Source organism: Lampris incognitus, chromosome 10, assembly GCF_029633865.1.
Source record: "Lampris incognitus isolate fLamInc1 chromosome 10, fLamInc1.hap2, whole genome shotgun sequence".
NCBI classification, from domain to species: Eukaryota; Metazoa; Chordata; class Actinopteri; order Lampriformes; family Lampridae; genus Lampris; species Lampris incognitus.
In genome coordinates, this window is record NC_079220.1 from 50,017,300 (window position 1) to 50,035,619 (window position 18,320).

Below are 18,320 nucleotides of genomic sequence, written 5' to 3' on the forward strand. Positions count from 1 at the left end.
ACCAACAAAATTGTGTCCGTCGGTGATATGACTGGCAGACACGTCGTGTCGGAAAATGCTTTTAACAACGCTACAATTACAAAGCTGTTATTCGCATTTTCTTATACAACGCAGCGTATCAGCAAACCAAGGAATTAAGTTTAAACAACCACATATTGTCCACCAGTGAGGTCCCCTGCAGACACAATTTCAGCAGTTTTCAGGGACACACAGACGACTTCTCAAATACCATGGCTTACGATGTAAACCGAGATAATGTTGAAAAGTATTTCCCTTTAATTATTATTGAATAATATAGGGAATCGGTTGAAATACTTCAGTTCCTGACGTGATACTCAAAGCGTGAGAGTGCAACGTTGTGAGGTGGTGTGGACGCCACAAGAAACCCACAGCTTTCATTTCCCTAGGAGCAGTGTGTTCACGAGGAAGGAAAAAAAAGTTATGCATATATATATATATATTACTCAACAACCTCAGTCTTACTCAATCCTCCACATTGCATAACAGCAGTGCTCTCAACTCCCTCCTCCATGCACACACACACACACACACACACACACACACACACACACTCACACTCTTCCCTTGCACTTGCTGGGGATGAATCACAGCCAGAAGCCATGTGGAGATCTCTCACACCCTCCCTCCCCACTCATTCTGTCCATCCTCACATCCCTCTTCCACAGAGGAGGAGCTGCTGGCCAGGCGGGGGGGCCCCACAGAGCGAGGAGAGCAGCCGGGGCACGAGGAGGAGCCGGGCAGAACAGGTATCCTATCACAGCGAACTATTCCTGGAGCGAGTTAAACCAAACAGCGCTCGGTCACCTGTTTGGCTTAATCCAGCCAAACAGTGAACCAATGAGATGAAGTCTGCCTTCGTTGTGTTTTTTGTTTTTTACCTCCTCAGATATCTGTTTCCATCCAGCGACTTCTGCCTGAATTCCTATTTGAAAAAAGAAAAAAGAAAAAATGAAATATTTCGTAATAGTTGAAATCTTGCCTGATCTGGAAAAGTTTGTGTATTACGTGATGCACAGTGATGATTATGATGATTAGTGACGTGGATTACGGGATAAAGAGTGTCAAGTGTCTGTAATGGCAACTTATTCCTGTATACCGGTCTCCATTTTTATCTTGCATGTTTTTTAAAGATACGGCGCCGTGCAAAAGGTAGACCGTTTGAACCACTTGAAATGAGCAAATGAAAGCGGAGCAATAAAAATGGATTTGCTCACTCTCGTGAACGTTACCGTAGAAGTCTAGACCTCGTCAGTGTTGGGGCACTCAGACGACATGAATCCATTTATTTTTGGTTTCTGTCTACCAATCATTCTGCTTTTAAGATGTATTGAGTACGACTGACCCGAATGATTCGAAGCTTCGAAGCCTTTGATTGTTGCCATGGCAATCGATGGGAAAATAAGTATTGGGTTTTCGTTTTTTTTTTCCCCCCGCCCCGGGAGACGGTAAATGGCAGTGGGCAATACGGCATTGGGAAAACAACAAACTGCGCAATGGAGCCGGCAGGATGGCCAAAAAACTGCACACAACGACGGGTTGCTATGGTGATTTTATTTTATTTTTTTTTGCAGAAAATTGTACAAAATTGTTTTGTGTTTTACATAATTATAGTCAATAATGCTCACACACACACACCACATAATTAACACTGTGTTTTACTTTGTGTAAAAATAAAAAAAACAGCTACCTAACTATTTTAACTTTGGACGGGAGTGCTGTCTGTTGTTGACGGCATAATTTGCCGGTGTCGTCTGATTTTACCATCCAGCCGTCATCCACAATAATGACATCCGGTGTCCGCGTGAACGCAACATGCCGATTTTGCTTTCATCTCTCAATAGCATAGTCATTAATTCACTAACAGCCTAATGATAGCATGCGATAAAGACATAATTAATTAGTATTAACAGCAAACACATGAGCGCTGTAGTTTCTATAGTCTAAGGCTGTAATTTATTTAATTTGCACAGTCGGTCATCGTCCTCTGTCAACCCCGTTGTAGCGAAGCTTCGAGTACCTTCAAATACTTGAATGTCTTTATTTCTTCTCCCCTTTTCTTAACACAGCTTCAAAACTGAGCAAAATCCACCTTAGTCAATCCAGAAGTGCATAAAAGAACAATCCTCGAAAGCGAAAACGGTCAATGTTAGCTTTGCAAAAAGTTGACAGTTAAAGGCAGTTATTATACGCTCCAGTGCATTTTTACATTGACACAGGATTGGATCCAGAGTCACTTATTTGGGCATAAAATGTATGTCATACTTTAGAGGTCTCCTGAAAAACTTGTCGTCTACCCCCCGCGCCCCCCAAATCCCCATCCCCTGATGGGTGGGAGCGGAACAGGTGGCAAAGGAGAAACGGAGGTTGGGAAGAGGGGGAGGAAGGGGGCCTCACACCTTCTGCTTTGACAGATTGAAACAATGTAAGGGGAAAATGGGTGCTGATAGGGGATGTTAACCTAAACTGTCAAGTCCCCTCAGCTGTCGCTTCGAGTTTCACGCTAAACGCCCCCCCCCCCCACTTACGTTCTCTCCTCACTCTATTTTGGTTTTTAATTCCATTTTTCAATCCATTTATTCATCCGTCCGTGCATCTCCTCATCTCTTCCTTCCTCCATTGTCGTTCTCCAGCCTAAGGGGCGAGCGGTGAGCCGGCTGCTGCAGAGCTTTGTGGCTGACGAGGGCTTTCAGATGAATGACAGCAGCTTCTCCGAGGGGGAGGAGGACAGCAGCCATTCATGTGACCGCAGGAGCTCAGCGGGTGAGGAGGGCACCACTGTAACTGCAGTATTGCAGCTGGATTGTGCTACTGCCCCTTACCAGGAGATGTACCGTCAATTCAGTCATGGTGAAATCGCAACTGGGATGTTTGTTTTTACCTCCGTAGCTCCAAACTGTGTCCTGACCAAAGAGCTGCTGACTGATGGCCTGAAGGTGCTGATCTCCAAGGAGGATGAGCTTCTGTATGCTGCAAGGGTCCACACCTTGGAGCTGCCTGACATGTATGTACATATACACATGCACACACATGCGCACACACATGCATTCTCTCTCTCTCTCTCTCTCTCTCTCTCTCTCTCTCTCTCTCTCTCTCTCTCTCTCTCATATGCACACACACGCACGCTCACACTTTTAGTGACTTGTCCAAAGTGATTCAATGTGAAGGTCTCTGCTCCTGTTGGCACTTATAAGCCTAGCGCCCCAGGGGTCCATACACCTCCTACCGAGAGTTTCCTCTCTCTCTCTCTCTCTCTCTCTCTCTCTCTCGCTCACTCTCTCCCCCCCCCCCCTCGCTCTCTCTCCGTATGTCTCCTCTCTCTCTCTTTTTCTCACTCACACCTCTCACTTACATAACATCACATCCCCCCCACACCTAGCTCCCTCGGAGTGTTGTTAGAGATCCATTTGACTCGGGCAGCAATAAGACAAATGGTAGAGTGGGAGTAGAGTACCACCCAGGAAGCCAGGCAGGTAGGCACTATACAGCCAGCTGAGAATAGACTCATTCTTATTGCGCCGCTATGCTTTTTTTTCTTCTAGCTTCAGCATCGTCATCGACGGCGAAAGAGGAAACCGCCCTAGAATCTACTCACTGGAACAACTGCTACAGCAAGCAGTAGGTTTTACTTGCTAACTTTTTTTTAGAGTCAGACTGTCCTCTAATATCAAGAATAGTCCTCACTTGGTTCTCCTGCACCCCTGTCTCTCTATCTGTCTTTCTCCCTTTTTGTATGTCTGTCTCTTTCTCTCCTTGTCCTCCCTTAACCCCCCAAGCGGGGGTCACTCAGGCCATCTAAACCTCTTAAGTGAATATGAACAGATGGGGTCGTGGTCTTTGGGTTTGTGTCTGTTAAACCAGCTCTCTCTGTGTGGGATAATCCCGCTAACACCTGGTTCCATTCATGTTTTAAAGCTTTAATGGGAGATGACGTGGACTTCCCCTTTCCCTGCATGTGTGATGGAGTTTGCAAAAGGCTAAGACTGACATTGTGACACAATATAGAAAGACAGGTTCACTAATGGTGTTCGAGAGTGATGCAAAAATGCAGGTTTAGCCCCCTAAGGTTCATATATCTTTCATTTTCCTTATAACGTCTATCATACCGTAGCCATTTTTCTCTTTTCTTTTATTTACACAGAAGAACTGTGAGGATGCATGTTAACCTTATGTAATTCTCGCCCAGTTCATGTAAAGCTGACATTATAGTTTATCTAAGCCATCCGTGAAATGAATGGTAATTACGCACTGTACATAAAACAGCACATTCTTGGCTGGCATACGCTTGTATGTAGGTAACCAGCGCTTCCTGGTTGACTTTGCTACTGGGACAGAGAAGTGTGACTGTTTACCTCAAGCTGCGACTTTTGTCCCATATTCTGAGAGTATCCTGGTGCATGCTCCAATGATAACTGGGTCACCTCAAAATAATGCCCCCCTTATACCCCCCATCGTCTCCATCCATGGAAGCCAGTAAACAATATGATGAAACTGTCACACAGGGCAAAGAACACAGCCAACGTATTAAGGCATACTGGGCTAAAGGAGACGAGATGGGCGATGTGTGTGCAAAGTACTGTATCCAAAGATTCTGATGAAACATCATCTGAACGTGGAGAGCAGCAGCAGAACTGTCCCAATCACTGGCTCTTGAATATTATGTCTGAGCCAACACGGGGAAAGGTGATGGTGTCTAGAGGGCAGAGGTATCAATGAATTTCTCTTTGCACATTACTGTTCCTTAACCTTAGAGAGTTACCACAATACCCTTCCATAAACCGGATCCAAAAGAATGAATTTGATCGGCTTCTTGCTGCTCTGCAGGAGACCACCCCGTCGCTCACTCTGGTGTTAGTGCATTTACTGCAAATCCGCTCTTTCTTTTTTCTTTTTTTTTCATCCGCAAACACTCATTGGTACTGTCTACATAAAAAAAAGAAGAAAGTTTCCCCACAAAGTCGGCACCACGGAGCTCTTTGCAAAATCTCCAAGCCGTTTGTTGCGCAGCTCTCCTGGCAGCTGTAGTCTTGTGTAAACACTCATCGGATAGCAGCTGGCTCTAATTATGCCATACTTCCACTTTCTTGTCTTTCAATTCGTCCAACAGCCATTTATTTGACTTTGACACAAATACCCCAATATTCACACACATGCACATGCACAAATGCGTGCGCACACGCACAAACACACACGGAGGCTCAAATGCAACCCAACACCTCATCAGTCAAAGGGTCCTTTACCATAGCAACAGTAAGTGAAAGCAACCTGAAAGGGCCCCTAGTGAGTGGCGGATGCTGGGCCTGCCTGCATTGTTGGAGGGAGGATCTGGCAACCTGCAATCACAAGCCCTCCATTCAGGCCCTCTTTAGTATTACTCAGCAAGTCAGGATTTACTGCATCATGGCTTCCGCTCTTTTCAGCTCTGACTGGCACATTGGCATGAGATAAGTGCCGCTTGGAAACGTGGCACGGTGGCTGGCCATACACAATGCTCACTTGCTCTTTCGCTGTGTGTTTGTGTGTGTTTGTGTGTGTGTGTGTGCGTTTCTGTGCTGCCTGTAATGAATCTTAATCATGTTTTGGTTTGACTTTCAGGTCCTGGATGTGCGTCCAGAGACAGAGGCCATGCTCAGAGAGGGGACCAGGGTGTGTGCTTATTGGAGCGAACGGTCACGCTGCTTATATCCGGGCTACGTTCGCCGAGGTACTATAGCACCTCAGTTGTACTTCTATCTTTTTATGTATCTGTATTTTGTCTCTAGTTCATTGTGAGTCACTCTGTTGCATAAAGCTTCACATCTTTAATTTCAATTTGATCTCTTATTTAGCTTCTGGTCTCTTCCCCAGCAATTACATAATTTAAACATTGTTTTTCTCCCTTTGCAGGTGGCTCATCTGATGAGGGCAAGCAGGGAGGGGTGATGGTGGAGTTTGATGATGGAGACAGAGGGAGGATCTCTCTTTCTAACATCCGCCTCCTGCCCCCAGGATACCAGATCCACTGTGAGTATCTTGCGACTCAGTCTGACTTAGAAAATACGTTCCTGTGTTGCAATCTATTTAATACAAGGACATCCTGATGTTTCAGCCATTTGAGCTCATCATACCCGTCAAATGTTCACTTTCTGATATCTTTTTTTTTTTTATGTATTGCTGCTACCAGCTAAATGATTTCATGCTCAAATATGAGAGTACCCTTGAGTTCTCCAACCTACAAACCTCCCAACCTCTCATTCTTCAGGTGGAGAGTCATGCCCTGCCCTGCTGGTGCCCAGTGGGACAACAGCCAGGAGAAACTCTAGTCTAGAGCAAGCCCCTATGAATGACAGACCCAACAATACCAACACTGACACCAACAATCAAGCTCCACCCGTCCATAAAAGAAAACCAGGTAAGAGCAGGCTCAGTGTATATTTCACAAAAGACCTGGCCACTAGGGAAAACTGTTTGTAAAAAAGAAATGATTGGGTGTCCAGGTGGCGTGGCGGTCTATTCGGTTGCCTACCAACACGGGGATCGCCGGTTCAAATCCCCGTGTTACCTCCGGCTTGGTCTGGCATCCCTACAGACACAATTGGCCGTGTCTGCGGGTGGGAAGCTGGATGTGGGTATGTGTCCTAGTCGCTGCACTAGCGCCTCCTCTGGTCAGTCGGGCACCTGTTTGGGGGGAGGGGGAACTGGGGGGAATAGCGTGATCCTCCCATGCGCTACATCCCCCTGGCGAAAATCCTCGCTGTCAGATGAAAAGAAGCGGCTGGCAACTCCATATGTATTGGAGGAGACATGTGGTAGTCCTCAGCCCTCCCCGGATCGACAGCGGGGGTGGAGCAGCGACCGGGACGGCTCGGAAGAGTGGGGTAATTGGCCAGGTGCAGTCGGGGAGAAAAGGGGGGGAGGAGGAGGAAATGATCAGTACATACTTTACAACTGGTATGGTATGATATGGTAGATATTCGTGAGGGCTGATGGAAACATAGAGCAGGGTGTTCTGGTGGGGGCGTTCTTCATAGGCATTCATTGGTCATTAAAAACAAAATCAGTCACATGGAACACAGTTGATTAAATCAGTTTATTTTGCCAGAAGTTTTACCACGCACGTTTCACTTTAAAAATCTTCACACAACTTTGTCAAAGTTTCACAGTGTAAAGCCAGCCTAAAGGAAGGGGGGTGCTATGCATTGTCATCCAATTTATTTACCTGTTTTTTGGGAATGTAACGTGACTGTAAAGCCCCCTCAGACTGTAACTGTGACTTGGGGCAATACAAATAAACTCGACTTGAACATATTGTTGATGTTATTATACATATCATACATATTTTCTCTCGATTGTAGGGAGACCAAAGGGCTCTGGTAAAAAGCAGAAGCTGCAGCAACAGCAGCAGACTGAGAGCTCTAGTAAGAGCCCTCCACCATTTCTGGGTTGGCCTTCGATGATTGCCCCGCGCAAAAGGACCTCTGACAATCTGTTTCAGCTCAATGGGGCTCCACGGAAAGCTATGAGAGGGAAGGATGATGACCCGTTCCACCTGCCTCAGACCCAGTCCCAGGTCTCCTGCCCAGCCAAAGGCCTGTTCAGCAGCAGCTCCTTTGAGGTGGACTCATTCAGCAGCATTGCCATGGGCTACTCTTCCTTCTGCTCTCAGTCCACGGGGACGGGGACAGGAATGTCCATGGGTGTCAGAAACGGACCTTACGGTCAGAGGCGTCGGCAGGATGACTTGAGTATGTCACGTGGCAGGAAGTCGGGACAGGAATTTCTGGTCAAGCTGGATCATGAAGGAGTGACCTCCCCCAAGACAAAGAACAGTAAAGCTCTACTATTGCTGGGTGGAACAGGGTTTGGATCAAAGTGCATAAGTGGGATGCCGAGGCCAGAGGCTTACTCCCACCCAGTCCTCCTGGTTAAGGACAACAAGAAGGGAGGTTCCTCCAGGGCAGACCTCCTTTTAAAGGGAGCCCCTCCACAAAGAAAGCCCTCTACCTCCATGGCTCTGGGGGAATACGGAGATCTGGGCTTCAGCTCCCACAGAGACTGCCACAGCTCTTACTCTGACCTGGATGATGAAGAGGAGGAAGAAGAAGAGGAGAGGAGGAGGGCTGCACTGGCTGCAGCCTCGGGAGGGTTAAGGACAGCGGGCCGCTTCCTCTCACGTCTCTCCGTCTCCTCCTCCTCGTCTGGCTCTTCCAGCTCTTCCTCCTCTGGCTCCCTCTCGAGTTCCAGCCTCTGCTCGTCTGACAATGACTCCTCCTACAGCTCAGAAGATGAAGAGAATTCCACCTTGATGTTGCAGAGCTGCTTGTCCTCCCATCGCGGATTGCTGCAGCCCCCTGAACCACCCACACCCTCAGGGCCACACCAGCGCTCCTTTGTGGCCAAAGCTGTGGCCGTTTCCAACGCCAAAGGAGGTCCCGCTGACCAGGTTTCTAGTAACAAGTCCTTGAAGCGGAAAGAGTACAACAGCTCCAGCTCCAAGCCTTCTAAGGAGCTTGTGAAGAAACCTAGGATGCTATCTGACAACAACCCCATTCCCAGGCCCAAGATGTCCTCATTCCTGTCAGGACGGCAGTTGTGGAGGTGGTCTGGAAACCCCACACAGGTGAGAATAGTGTAGCCTTCCCGGCCACATAAGATCTTGGACACCTCCTTGTCATAATTACACATAGTTTAAACTTGTAAGTCATGCTAAGTTTGTACATGAAACTGATATCTTTCTCTCTTCAGTCAATCTCCCCTGATTTTTTTGAGTAAATTACAATAAAGCGCAGAAGATTTAAACCATCCTGGCTCTTGTTTTCAACAGAGGCGTGGATTGAAGGGCAAGGCCAGAAAGCTTTTCTACAAGGCAATTGTGCGTGGCAGGGACACAGTAAGGGTGGGAGACTGTGCTGTCTTCCTCTCTGCCGGTCGGCCACACCTCCCTTATGTGGGACGGATAGAGAACTTCTGGGAGTCCTGGACTTCTAGCATGGTGGTCAAGGTCAAGTGGTTCTACCACCCCGAAGAGACCAAGCTGGGCAAGAGGCACCGTGATGGCAAGGTGAGTGATGGAGATTGTTACCATACATAGAATAGTAGTGCAAGCATGCCATGTCCATATTAAAACAGATAACTTTGAAAACACATTATCTCTCAGTTTGGCCGTCCATCCATAAAAGCCGGCGTATTTGACCACCAAAAGGAAATGTTTTCAAAATCGCTCTCCACAATGTCAAAACATGCTGGATTTGCATTATAGTATGGACAGTGAAAATGGAGCCAAGTGTTTAGTCTGAAACCAAAGCTTATCATATTCGAGTCAAGTCCAAGACTCTAAATTAGCAAGTCCAACGCGAAACCAGCGACGCCACAACGTATGTAAAAACTGACACCAAAGAAGTGCAAGTCCAATCAAACACCATGACCATGTAACTAGTTGTCTACCATCACAGTAAAGTTAAAATTTCACTACACTGTAGTGTTTATTTATCGTCCACCAAGGAAGCAATGTTTCAGATTCCAATTTTCTAATGTTTCAAAACCATAAATTACTGTTAACATAAAAAAAACAAAAAAACAAATGAGATTAGATTTCTCTTCACGGAGCTCCTCAAGGGAAGTTTGACATCCATTTAAAAAAAAAGCAAACTTATGTCTTGTACTTGACTGGCCTTGAGAAATTATCATAGTCATAGTCATGCTGTGAAGTCCGAGACAAGCATGAGACCTTCAAAACGTGGACTCAAGGCGTCCGGGTGGTGTGGCGGACTATTTCGTTGCTTACCAACACGGAGATCGCTGGTTCGAGTCCCCGTATTACCTCCGGCTTGGTCGGGCATCCCTACAGACACAGTTGGCCGTCTCTGCGGGTGGGAAACCAGATGTGGGTATGTGTCCTGGTCGCTACACTAGCGCCTCCTCTGGTCGGTCGGGGCGCCTGTTCGGGAGGGGAGGGGGAACTGGGGGGAATAGCGTGATCCCCCCACGCGCTACGCCCCCTTGGCGAAACTCCTCACTGTCTGGTGAAACGAAGCGGCTGGCGACTCCACATGTATCGGAGGAGGCATGTGGTAGTCTGCAGCCCTCCCCGGATCGGCAGAGGGGGTGGAGCAGAGACTGGGACGGCTCAGAAGAATGGGGTAATTGGCCAGGTGCAATTGGGGAGAAAGGGGGGGGGGTCACAAAAAAAAGAAAAAAAGGTGGACTCGAGACTGAGTCCATACTCGAGCACTACAGCCCCAGATAAAGTTCCATCATTTCGCTTTATTTTCTGTCAACATTACGTTTTTATTGAGTGATAACGCAGCTGAAAGCTCGCATCGATGTGAGTCTGGGAGGCGGGAAAATGATCCAAAAAAAATCTGATATGTTTGGAAAATGGTCGGGAGTAACATAAGGTATACACTGTTTGTAGTAAATGGGGCCATAACGTATAAAAACATCGGTATGGTCCTTCCACATTGTCCCATTGTTTTGGCATTTCAGTGGATGGCAGACTTTTCAGAGACGATCGGAAAACACTAACGCGGACAGAATTGACCCATTTTCAGCACAAAAACGGCGCTTTCCAATTTCTCCACATTAGCGTGGGCATGGCATCGATCAGTTCAAATTCCCTTTTCATAGGCAGTCGACGGTGTTTAATAATCCATTTGCGAGGGCTGAAAGCTAAAGTAAAAAAAAAAAAATGTTCTTGGGGTGAGAGGGTTAAGTCGTTCCAACAAAGGCACAGTTCAGAATATCACACATATGTAAGCAGAGGAATCACAAGCGGGTGATGGATGAGCAGCAGGGTGCATCTGTCACAAACGTATTATTCTGATTTTTTATTGCTTTGTTTCCAAATTGCAACGTAGTAATCACACATTTTTTCTCCATCCCTCAGCATGCTCTCTATCAGTCATGCCATGAGGATGAGAACGATGTCCAGACAATCTCTCATAAGTGCCAAGTGGTGAGCAGGGAGGAGTATGAGCGTCTTACCCGAGGCCAGAGGCCCAACAGTGCCTCCCTGGACCTCTACTACCTGGCCGGGACCTATGACCCCACCACTGGTCAACTGGTCACTGCTGAAGGGGTTTCCATCCTCTGCTGAGGCCAACCCCCATTGAGGATACTACTGAAGGAAGGATCTGAGTCCAAAGGTGTCAGTGGCTTTACCTGAAGGACCCATCAACTTTAGAAGGAACATAAGGGTTCCCTAAGGCGTCCATGGTTTTTGCCTTGGGTACCCGTGGACTAAATGTGAGCACCAAAGCAGAGGCTACACACTGGAGTGCAAGGCCCCTAACCTTTATAGAAAGGGAGCAGTTGACAGGAGGAAATTAACCCAGATCTCGTAACACCCTTCCCGAGGGTCACTGCAGACGAGGATCTACGTCCTCCTGGATCCTAGATTTCACTGACTGGCTTTCCATCGGTTTAAACTCATCTCTCATTAATCAAGTCACATGTAACTGACAGCTTCCCGTCCGGTTTTTGGAACCATCCTACCAGCTCCTGTCATGGGTCACCAAAGGAGAGCTGGAGGCGTGTTGATCTTTGCAAGGTACCACGAGGCAACTCGTCTCTGAGGACCAATTTTTTTGTTGTTGTGTGAGGTAGCCTTATGTGAGGGAATGAGAGAGAAAATGAGGCGGGGAGGGAGGGGTCGCTCCCTTAAACCTCATCATTCCAGGGATGTTGAAAACAATGTAAACATTGTAAATAAAGCTGATGCCTGTATATATTTTGAATTCTTTCCAATCAAGCCATACACTTCAGTACCTCTCGCCTGTCTTAACTGTTCAGGTGTACATTGTACAGTTCAATTATCAGTTGTATTGATGTTTGTTGTCTATATGTACATAAAAGCTATTTTATATAGAAGTTTACTGTATATATGAGATGTATCTTTCCATGTTTGCAATTGATTTATTTTTCTATGGGTGTAGAATATGTTGTCATTGATTTTCTTTTTTCTTTTTCTTTTTTTTTTTTCTTCTTTGCTTTGGAAAGTCCAGATTGAGGATGTTAGTGTTGCACTGCATATGCCCTGCTGAGACAGACAGACAAGACAGACCGATAAGACAGAGCACAGACGACGAGAGAAGGATTTAGTACACGACAGGACAAGACTCGCTTTCTGAGAGAGAGAGGAGCCGTCCTGTTTAAAAAAAAAAATGTCATGTGGTTTTTGTTTTTTATTATTATTAAAGTGTCCTGTTACTTTGCATTTTTTTTTCTATTTTATAAAACACCTTTTATTTATTTTTTCAGTTGGTCAATGTCACAAGGCAGATCCCGATGGACTGCAATCACGGGTCAAAAAAAAAAAAAAAAGAAGAATTAAGACTCACTTTTTTTGAAACAAAGTATGTGTGTGATGAGTGTCCGAGCATCACTTTAATCATTTCCACACAAATCAGTTCAGAACAAGACCGGGTCTGTTAAAAGGACACGTGCTAGAGCGGCGCACCGACGGGTGCACCCCTCGGCACGTTCACGAGACCTGTAAAATACCAAAGCTTCTATTAGATCCTTTATGTCCTTTATTTAAATTGAGAAGTACCATGTCAAGCACCTGTACTGAAGTCAGATCAGAAATCACTGTAGCTCTTCTTCGTGCAAGCGTACCGGCTTCGCATCACGACAATGGTTTCTTGCACACGTACCTGCAGCTTTGTCCAGTGCAGAGAAATACGCAGGCCATCTGGAGGGGGTGGCCGAGGGGGTCACGGTACTGACAAGAGCGGGAGGCCGAGAGTTGACAATTTGTTGGAATTAGTCCATTTTTTAGTTTCATCAGCCGTCAAAGTGTCTGATTTGTACAGTTCACGCACGTACTCGACGCCAACTGTGAAGGACAATCAGATTCACAAAGCAATGGACATAGAGTAGGTTCATCCATTCTAATAATTACGTTTATTTTATTTGTGCCAAGTACATTTTGGTTGTTTTTTCTTTTCTTTTTTTTGTGTCTTTTATTGTTTGATATGCAAATCTTGAGTATTGTTTCGTTTTGTTTTTTTTTTTGAAAAAAAGTTTTTATTTTGTTCATGGATATATTATTTATTGTCAATGTTGCTGTTTTGTTCAACCATGCCAAGAGCGCTTTATGAATGTGACATGATTATTATTATTTTTATTTTTTCTTGGTGTGATGTCGCATCTGCATTTCTTAATAAAACTCCGGTCTTGTAGAGGGGCCGCCTAGTGAAAAGAAATAAAGCAACACTGGATTCTTCACATCCACAAACCTCCGTGAGTTAATTCTATTGTTTCGTCCCCTTTCATCTTACTGCATCTGTCGTTTCCCGGGGGAGAGATGAAAGCTAAACTCCTTTTTTTGGTTTTGTTTTGTTTTTTTTTTGTAACACTGTTGCTTATTTTAGAACTTCTGTCATTTCACCTGATCACAAGGCGAATAGGAAAACAGTTACAAAAAAAAAAACCCCCCAACTCAAATCTGTAAAGATGTCGCCACATCCTAGGTCCCCGTGCTGTGTGCGACCTTGTTTGCGCGTGTACGCCGGATAAAAAGAGCTCTGCGTGTGACGTGAATGTTCTGGAAGATTTTGAAACTTATCTCCGAAAGCCTGCGTTGCAGCGGCCGAGGCAAGCCTTATTAATAACGTTGGAAAGTCCTCTTGGCCGCCGTAACCGTCGGATAAATTATGTTTCAGTAATTAGGTTGAGCCGATGCCTTTTCGAAACACGAAGGAGAAACCGTTTTGGCCGTCCAAAGGGTCCGTCAGCACCAAAGAGAGAGTACTTATTTTACTTTTAAGGACTACTATAAATCAATACAGGTGCAGTAGTGCTGTTGACCACCAGTGTGTGTTGGGAGTTACTGGATTTGTCAGTGTATGGGGGAGGAGGGAGGGGAGGGGGGGGGCAAGAATGATATGAAAACTAGAATATGGGAGATACGTTTGACTTAGATATACGTTGAGGTGAGCTCTTTAGTTGCTAGGGAAACGGAAGAGGAGACACATTTCGTATCGGAAACGTTTATTGACACGACCTGCCCGAGCCTCTACAAATATCGAAACGACTCATTTTAGAAGACGGATGTGAATTTCAGTGATTTATGGTCATGTTTATATGCTTATTTTTTCACTTAAGATGAATTAGTTCCCTAATGTGTGTGTCTGGAAGGTGGGGAACAACCAAAACACGGGGTGGGGGGGGGGGGGGCACGGCACCCACACACTATGATCTATTATGGGTTGTATTGTAAGTATTAAATGGAGCTTATAATGTCACATTTTGTTCATGGCCCTGAGAAAATTTATGGCAGCCATGAGTGTGTTAATGTTTTAAAAGAATTGTAAATGTGTACATTCTGTATGTGCGTTGAATATTTTACATAAAAACAATATCTGTAAAAGTGTTTTAGTATCAATTTTTTATAGATGGCATATGAATAAATTACAAAAACTGAAACTGCCAGATGTTATTTCAATGTTATGCTTTGCTCGATTTTTGACCTGAATTAATGAGTTCATCGCTTCCATTTGTTTTCCCCCAGAACGAGGGCCGTTGTAAAATAGGGCGCCCTCTAGTGGCGTACAGGGGAGCGCGCGTCACAGCCCCACAGAACTGAGTGGCTTTCTTATCTGATAGCATGAAACATGTGTTGTTAGTTTGTGGTTTTTTTGGGGGGGGGGGTTGTGTTTTTTTTGGGGGGGGTGGTTTGTGGTTTTTTGTTTCATCACCGGCCAGTTGCAAACTGTAGAACCAGCCACGTCCCAACACTAACCACCACAATACGCACCCCCCTCTCCTCTCAGTGCTCGGAGCGGCAGGTACGGTCCCTCCTTCCCGCCTCGCCGTCCGTATCCGAACCCAACATACGCCGCATTTGCTTATCGGCCTTGACGAAGGCCATGTCGGCGACCCGAATCGGCGCAATAACCCCGCTGGCATGGCCTCAGGGAGGCACAATATGGGTCACTGACCTTTCTCTGCAGGCCCACGGGTCTTTTTTTGTCCAGCGCTGAGCCGCAGCACACACCCCCCTCCTCCACCTCCTACCCCCCCACCCCTGCCCAGACGGGGGGTTAATGGGCACATCAGTCATCTCCAGCCGTGGCCCAGGGAACACAAACAGTGCTGTTTACCGCCAAAGCCTTTTGTGTTGACCGTGGCCACGGCCCTTCCTGCATCAGCAACGCGGGGGAGGAGGGGGGGGGTAGGAGGGGTTCCCATAGCCACCGGTGGGACTGAAGATGAGACTGAAATAAATTTGATGCTTCTTCCTTCTTCTTTTTTTTTTCCTCCTCCCCGGTCTTCGTCAGATCCATTTGGCGAGCGATACGAGGATATCGGGTCGCACTCGGGGTAAGCGAATTATTGACAAAACGCACACGTCTCACGCCAATAAAATGAGCTGCGCAGCCGTGGAGGATGGAGGCCGCTACGCTAACGACGCCTCTTGCAAAGGTCAACTTTAAAATCTTCAGTTCGGTAAAGCAACGGGCCTCCCCCCTCCCCTCCCCCCCCCCCACCCCACATTGAGAAATGTATGGTTTTGATTTCGTCACCTCTGTCCTGACAAAGTCGGCCGCCTTTCTTTTCCTTTCCGCCGCCCGCGCGCCCGGCTCTTAGCATCCAGACGGCGTTGCCCAGTGTCAACAGGAGGAATGCTTCCCTGTGCAAATATCTACACCTCATAAATGTCTCGCCCTCTGCGTGACCCTGTCTGGCCTCCGACTGCTGGGGGGTTGAGCAGGGGACAGACAGCGGGGGACAGACAGCATGGTGGGTGTGTGTGTGCATGTGTGCATGCAGCGGGGGGAGAGGGGGGGGAGGGGGGGAGGCGAGGGCCTGGGTCTCAAGGTGTCGGGAGTAGAGAGCAGGACGAACAGAAAAGACCCTTGCTCAGCTCCCTTTTTTAGACCGCACTCAAGTCCCAACCGTTAATTTGGACCGGCTCAGTTATGCGGCAGGGACCGTCGTCACGGAAACCCGACACAGACGGACGGACGCATGATCTGAGGGTGGGAAAAAACGCACCCGAACGGACGCCATCTTTCAGCATCCCGACGAGCGGGACAGGAAAACGGGAAAAACGTTTCCACACACAATGTCAGGCTGGCGAGGCCCCGCGCTGAATAACAATCACCCGGACGCCCGTCGTCCTTCGTGAAGACGTACCCGCGCTGGAGCTCCCCCCCCCCCCGCGGACACATAGACACATGCACGCCCCCCCCCTTCTCTCGTCAGTTCCCCTCTCGGGCCATGTGTCGCTCGCCGTGGCCCGGTTCCAGCCGTGCCACCCCTAATCCATCCCTCTGTTGCTCATTATCGGTGGCTTGTAAAGAGCCTCCCATCAGCGACGCTGAGAGAGCTTTCTACAGCATTAGGGGGGATTACAGCTCCTCGCCACACGAGGCGCACACGTATTCTGATGTAATATGGCATGGCGTTGGCAACATAACCAACTTGGTATGTGCACAGCGCGGTACGTTATTGGTATTTTTAAGCCTGAGGCGGGAAAGACGGGATGGGGGGGGGGGCGGGCAGCAAAGGTTATGAGCCACTTGAGGTTGCGTCCCTAGGATGTCCTCTGTTTGGTTCATGTTTTATCCATAAATTATGCCTTTGTTCTTCTCCCCCCCCCCCCTCCCTCCCCCCCTCCCTCCCCGTTCTGCGTGAGACGTACGAGGAGGTGCAGGGAGAGTCAGAGAGAGAGGGTGGGGGGGGGGGAGTCAGCTGGTACCCGCCGGGGAACGAGCCGAAAAGAAAATCCTCTGTTGATGCGCGGCTGCCTTCTTCGGGGGGGGGGGTAGTTCACCCATGAATGTTTTAAGGCCGAGGAAGATTCCGCGAGCCGGATTTGATGAGTCACAAGGTCGAACCCTAACTCGGATGCAGCCAGCCGTAATCTGCTGACTCACCACAGGGGGCGGCGAATCGCTAAATACTGCATGATGGGAAGATTTACACGGTATGTAGTTAGAGGTCTCTGTGTTGGTGGGAAGAAGTCGAGTTTCGCGGCATGCAAGGCTACGCGGCCGCTGGACTCGGCATCGATGAAAAAAAGACGAAACGAGGGAAGCACCCGAGGTTTACCGGGGCTTCTCCGCAGAGTCGCCGTAGAGAGGCTGCAGTCTCGAGGGGGCGCCATGCCACTCTAGGGCTTTCGGTGGGTACACAGAACAGGGAGTTTATCGGGGGGGAAATTGGGGCCTTGGGCTTTTATGAGGTGCTTGAGGCGGCACTCCAGGGTCAGGCCGCATCTCCTGTGGCACCCATAAAGGCCCCGTGTTACTCATCGGCGGTTTCTGCTAGATTAGCCTTAACGCCTCCGAGAGTCCCGATCTTGCTTGGTATAAAAAAGACCTCCCGGCGCTCCGTCAGCGTGTTAGGGAAAAAAATGGAAACGCCTAAACGTTAGAGAGCCCCGGTCGCCTTATCATCCCGACCCCCCCCCCCGCCCAAAAAGAAACCTATCGTGAAAAAGAATCTGCCAGGAGCCGCAGCGCTGCAGTCGCCCAACAATGGCAGGAAAAGTTACAACCGGCCGTAAAAGGGGCCAGTCACCTTTCCATACTGTCCCATCTGTAAGAGTGAGACAGCTGGAAATAAGGTCGCACCTCATAAATAACGGAGAAATGTTTTTGGCCCCCTTAGAAGCGGAGATACGTGATCGAGTGAGGGAGACTTTGGCAATTAGTGGCAAGTCCTTACAATCGCTTGCACCCAACTGTAAATCCAACCGCGTCAGCCTGAAGGCAATCAACCTGTGGACTCTTACGGAGGTCCCCGAAACCAGCCCTGAGGTGTCCCGATTCGTTTCTCCCGCTAAAAAAACTTATATGATGGCTCCGGTTTTCACGCTTAAGTGCTCTGCTAATTCAAACCTAGCACGCGTCGTGTAGCGGAGCCGAGGCCCCGGGCTCCTTTTCTCGATAACGGCACGAGCCCGCCCGCCCGCCGGGCCCCACCGGGCCCGCCGCCCGACGGGCCTCCTCCCTCCCTCGCTTTCCTGCGCGGTGCTGTTTACCGCATTCCTGCGTCGACGCCCCCCTCCGTCTGGCTCTCTCGGGTGTTTACCCCCTTTCACAGTAGCAGGCAGCCCACTGCCAGCCCATCCCTGTTTACACTGCTCTTCTCCTCTGTTTACTCTGTCCTCCAGGGCCTTGGCACACCGCGCTCCAAACAGCTGCTCCATTATGGGGCGAGCAGGCGCTCCAACCACGCAAGCGCGTCGCCATCACGCAGCCCTCTCCCGACGGCCCGCTACGGACGCCCTCGTGATAACCACCCCCACCCCCCGCCACCACCACCACCACTTGCGCCGGCTACACCCTGCCATTGTTGCTGCTAAAAAAAGT

The 18,320-nt window shown here is 48.2% G+C and overlaps 1 protein-coding gene across 5 annotated transcripts in view; it reads left to right on the forward strand.

Moving 5' to 3' along the window:
* LOC130119122 (BAH and coiled-coil domain-containing protein 1) overlaps positions 1-13,234 on the forward strand; it is a 102,286-nt gene extending 89,052 nt beyond the window's left edge. For 3 of the 5 annotated variants that reach the window (XM_056287533.1, XM_056287534.1, XM_056287536.1), the window contains 9 exons: positions 687-767; positions 2,652-3,022; positions 3,561-3,636; positions 5,614-5,722; positions 5,905-6,021; positions 6,260-6,409; positions 7,353-8,617; positions 8,822-9,058; positions 10,883-13,234. In XM_056287533.1, coding sequence (XP_056143508.1) covers positions 687-767; positions 2,652-3,022; positions 3,561-3,636; positions 5,614-5,722; positions 5,905-6,021; positions 6,260-6,409; positions 7,353-8,617; positions 8,822-9,058; positions 10,883-11,092 — 2,616 coding nt within the window. In that variant the 3' untranslated portion in view covers positions 11,093-13,234. The remainder of the gene's footprint in view (positions 1-686; positions 768-2,651; positions 3,023-3,560; positions 3,637-5,613; positions 5,723-5,904; positions 6,022-6,259; positions 6,410-7,352; positions 8,618-8,821; positions 9,059-10,882) is intronic. The other 2 variants (XR_008810826.1, XM_056287535.1) reach the window with 2 other exon arrangements.
* The last annotated feature ends 5,086 nt before the right edge of the window (positions 13,235-18,320 follow it).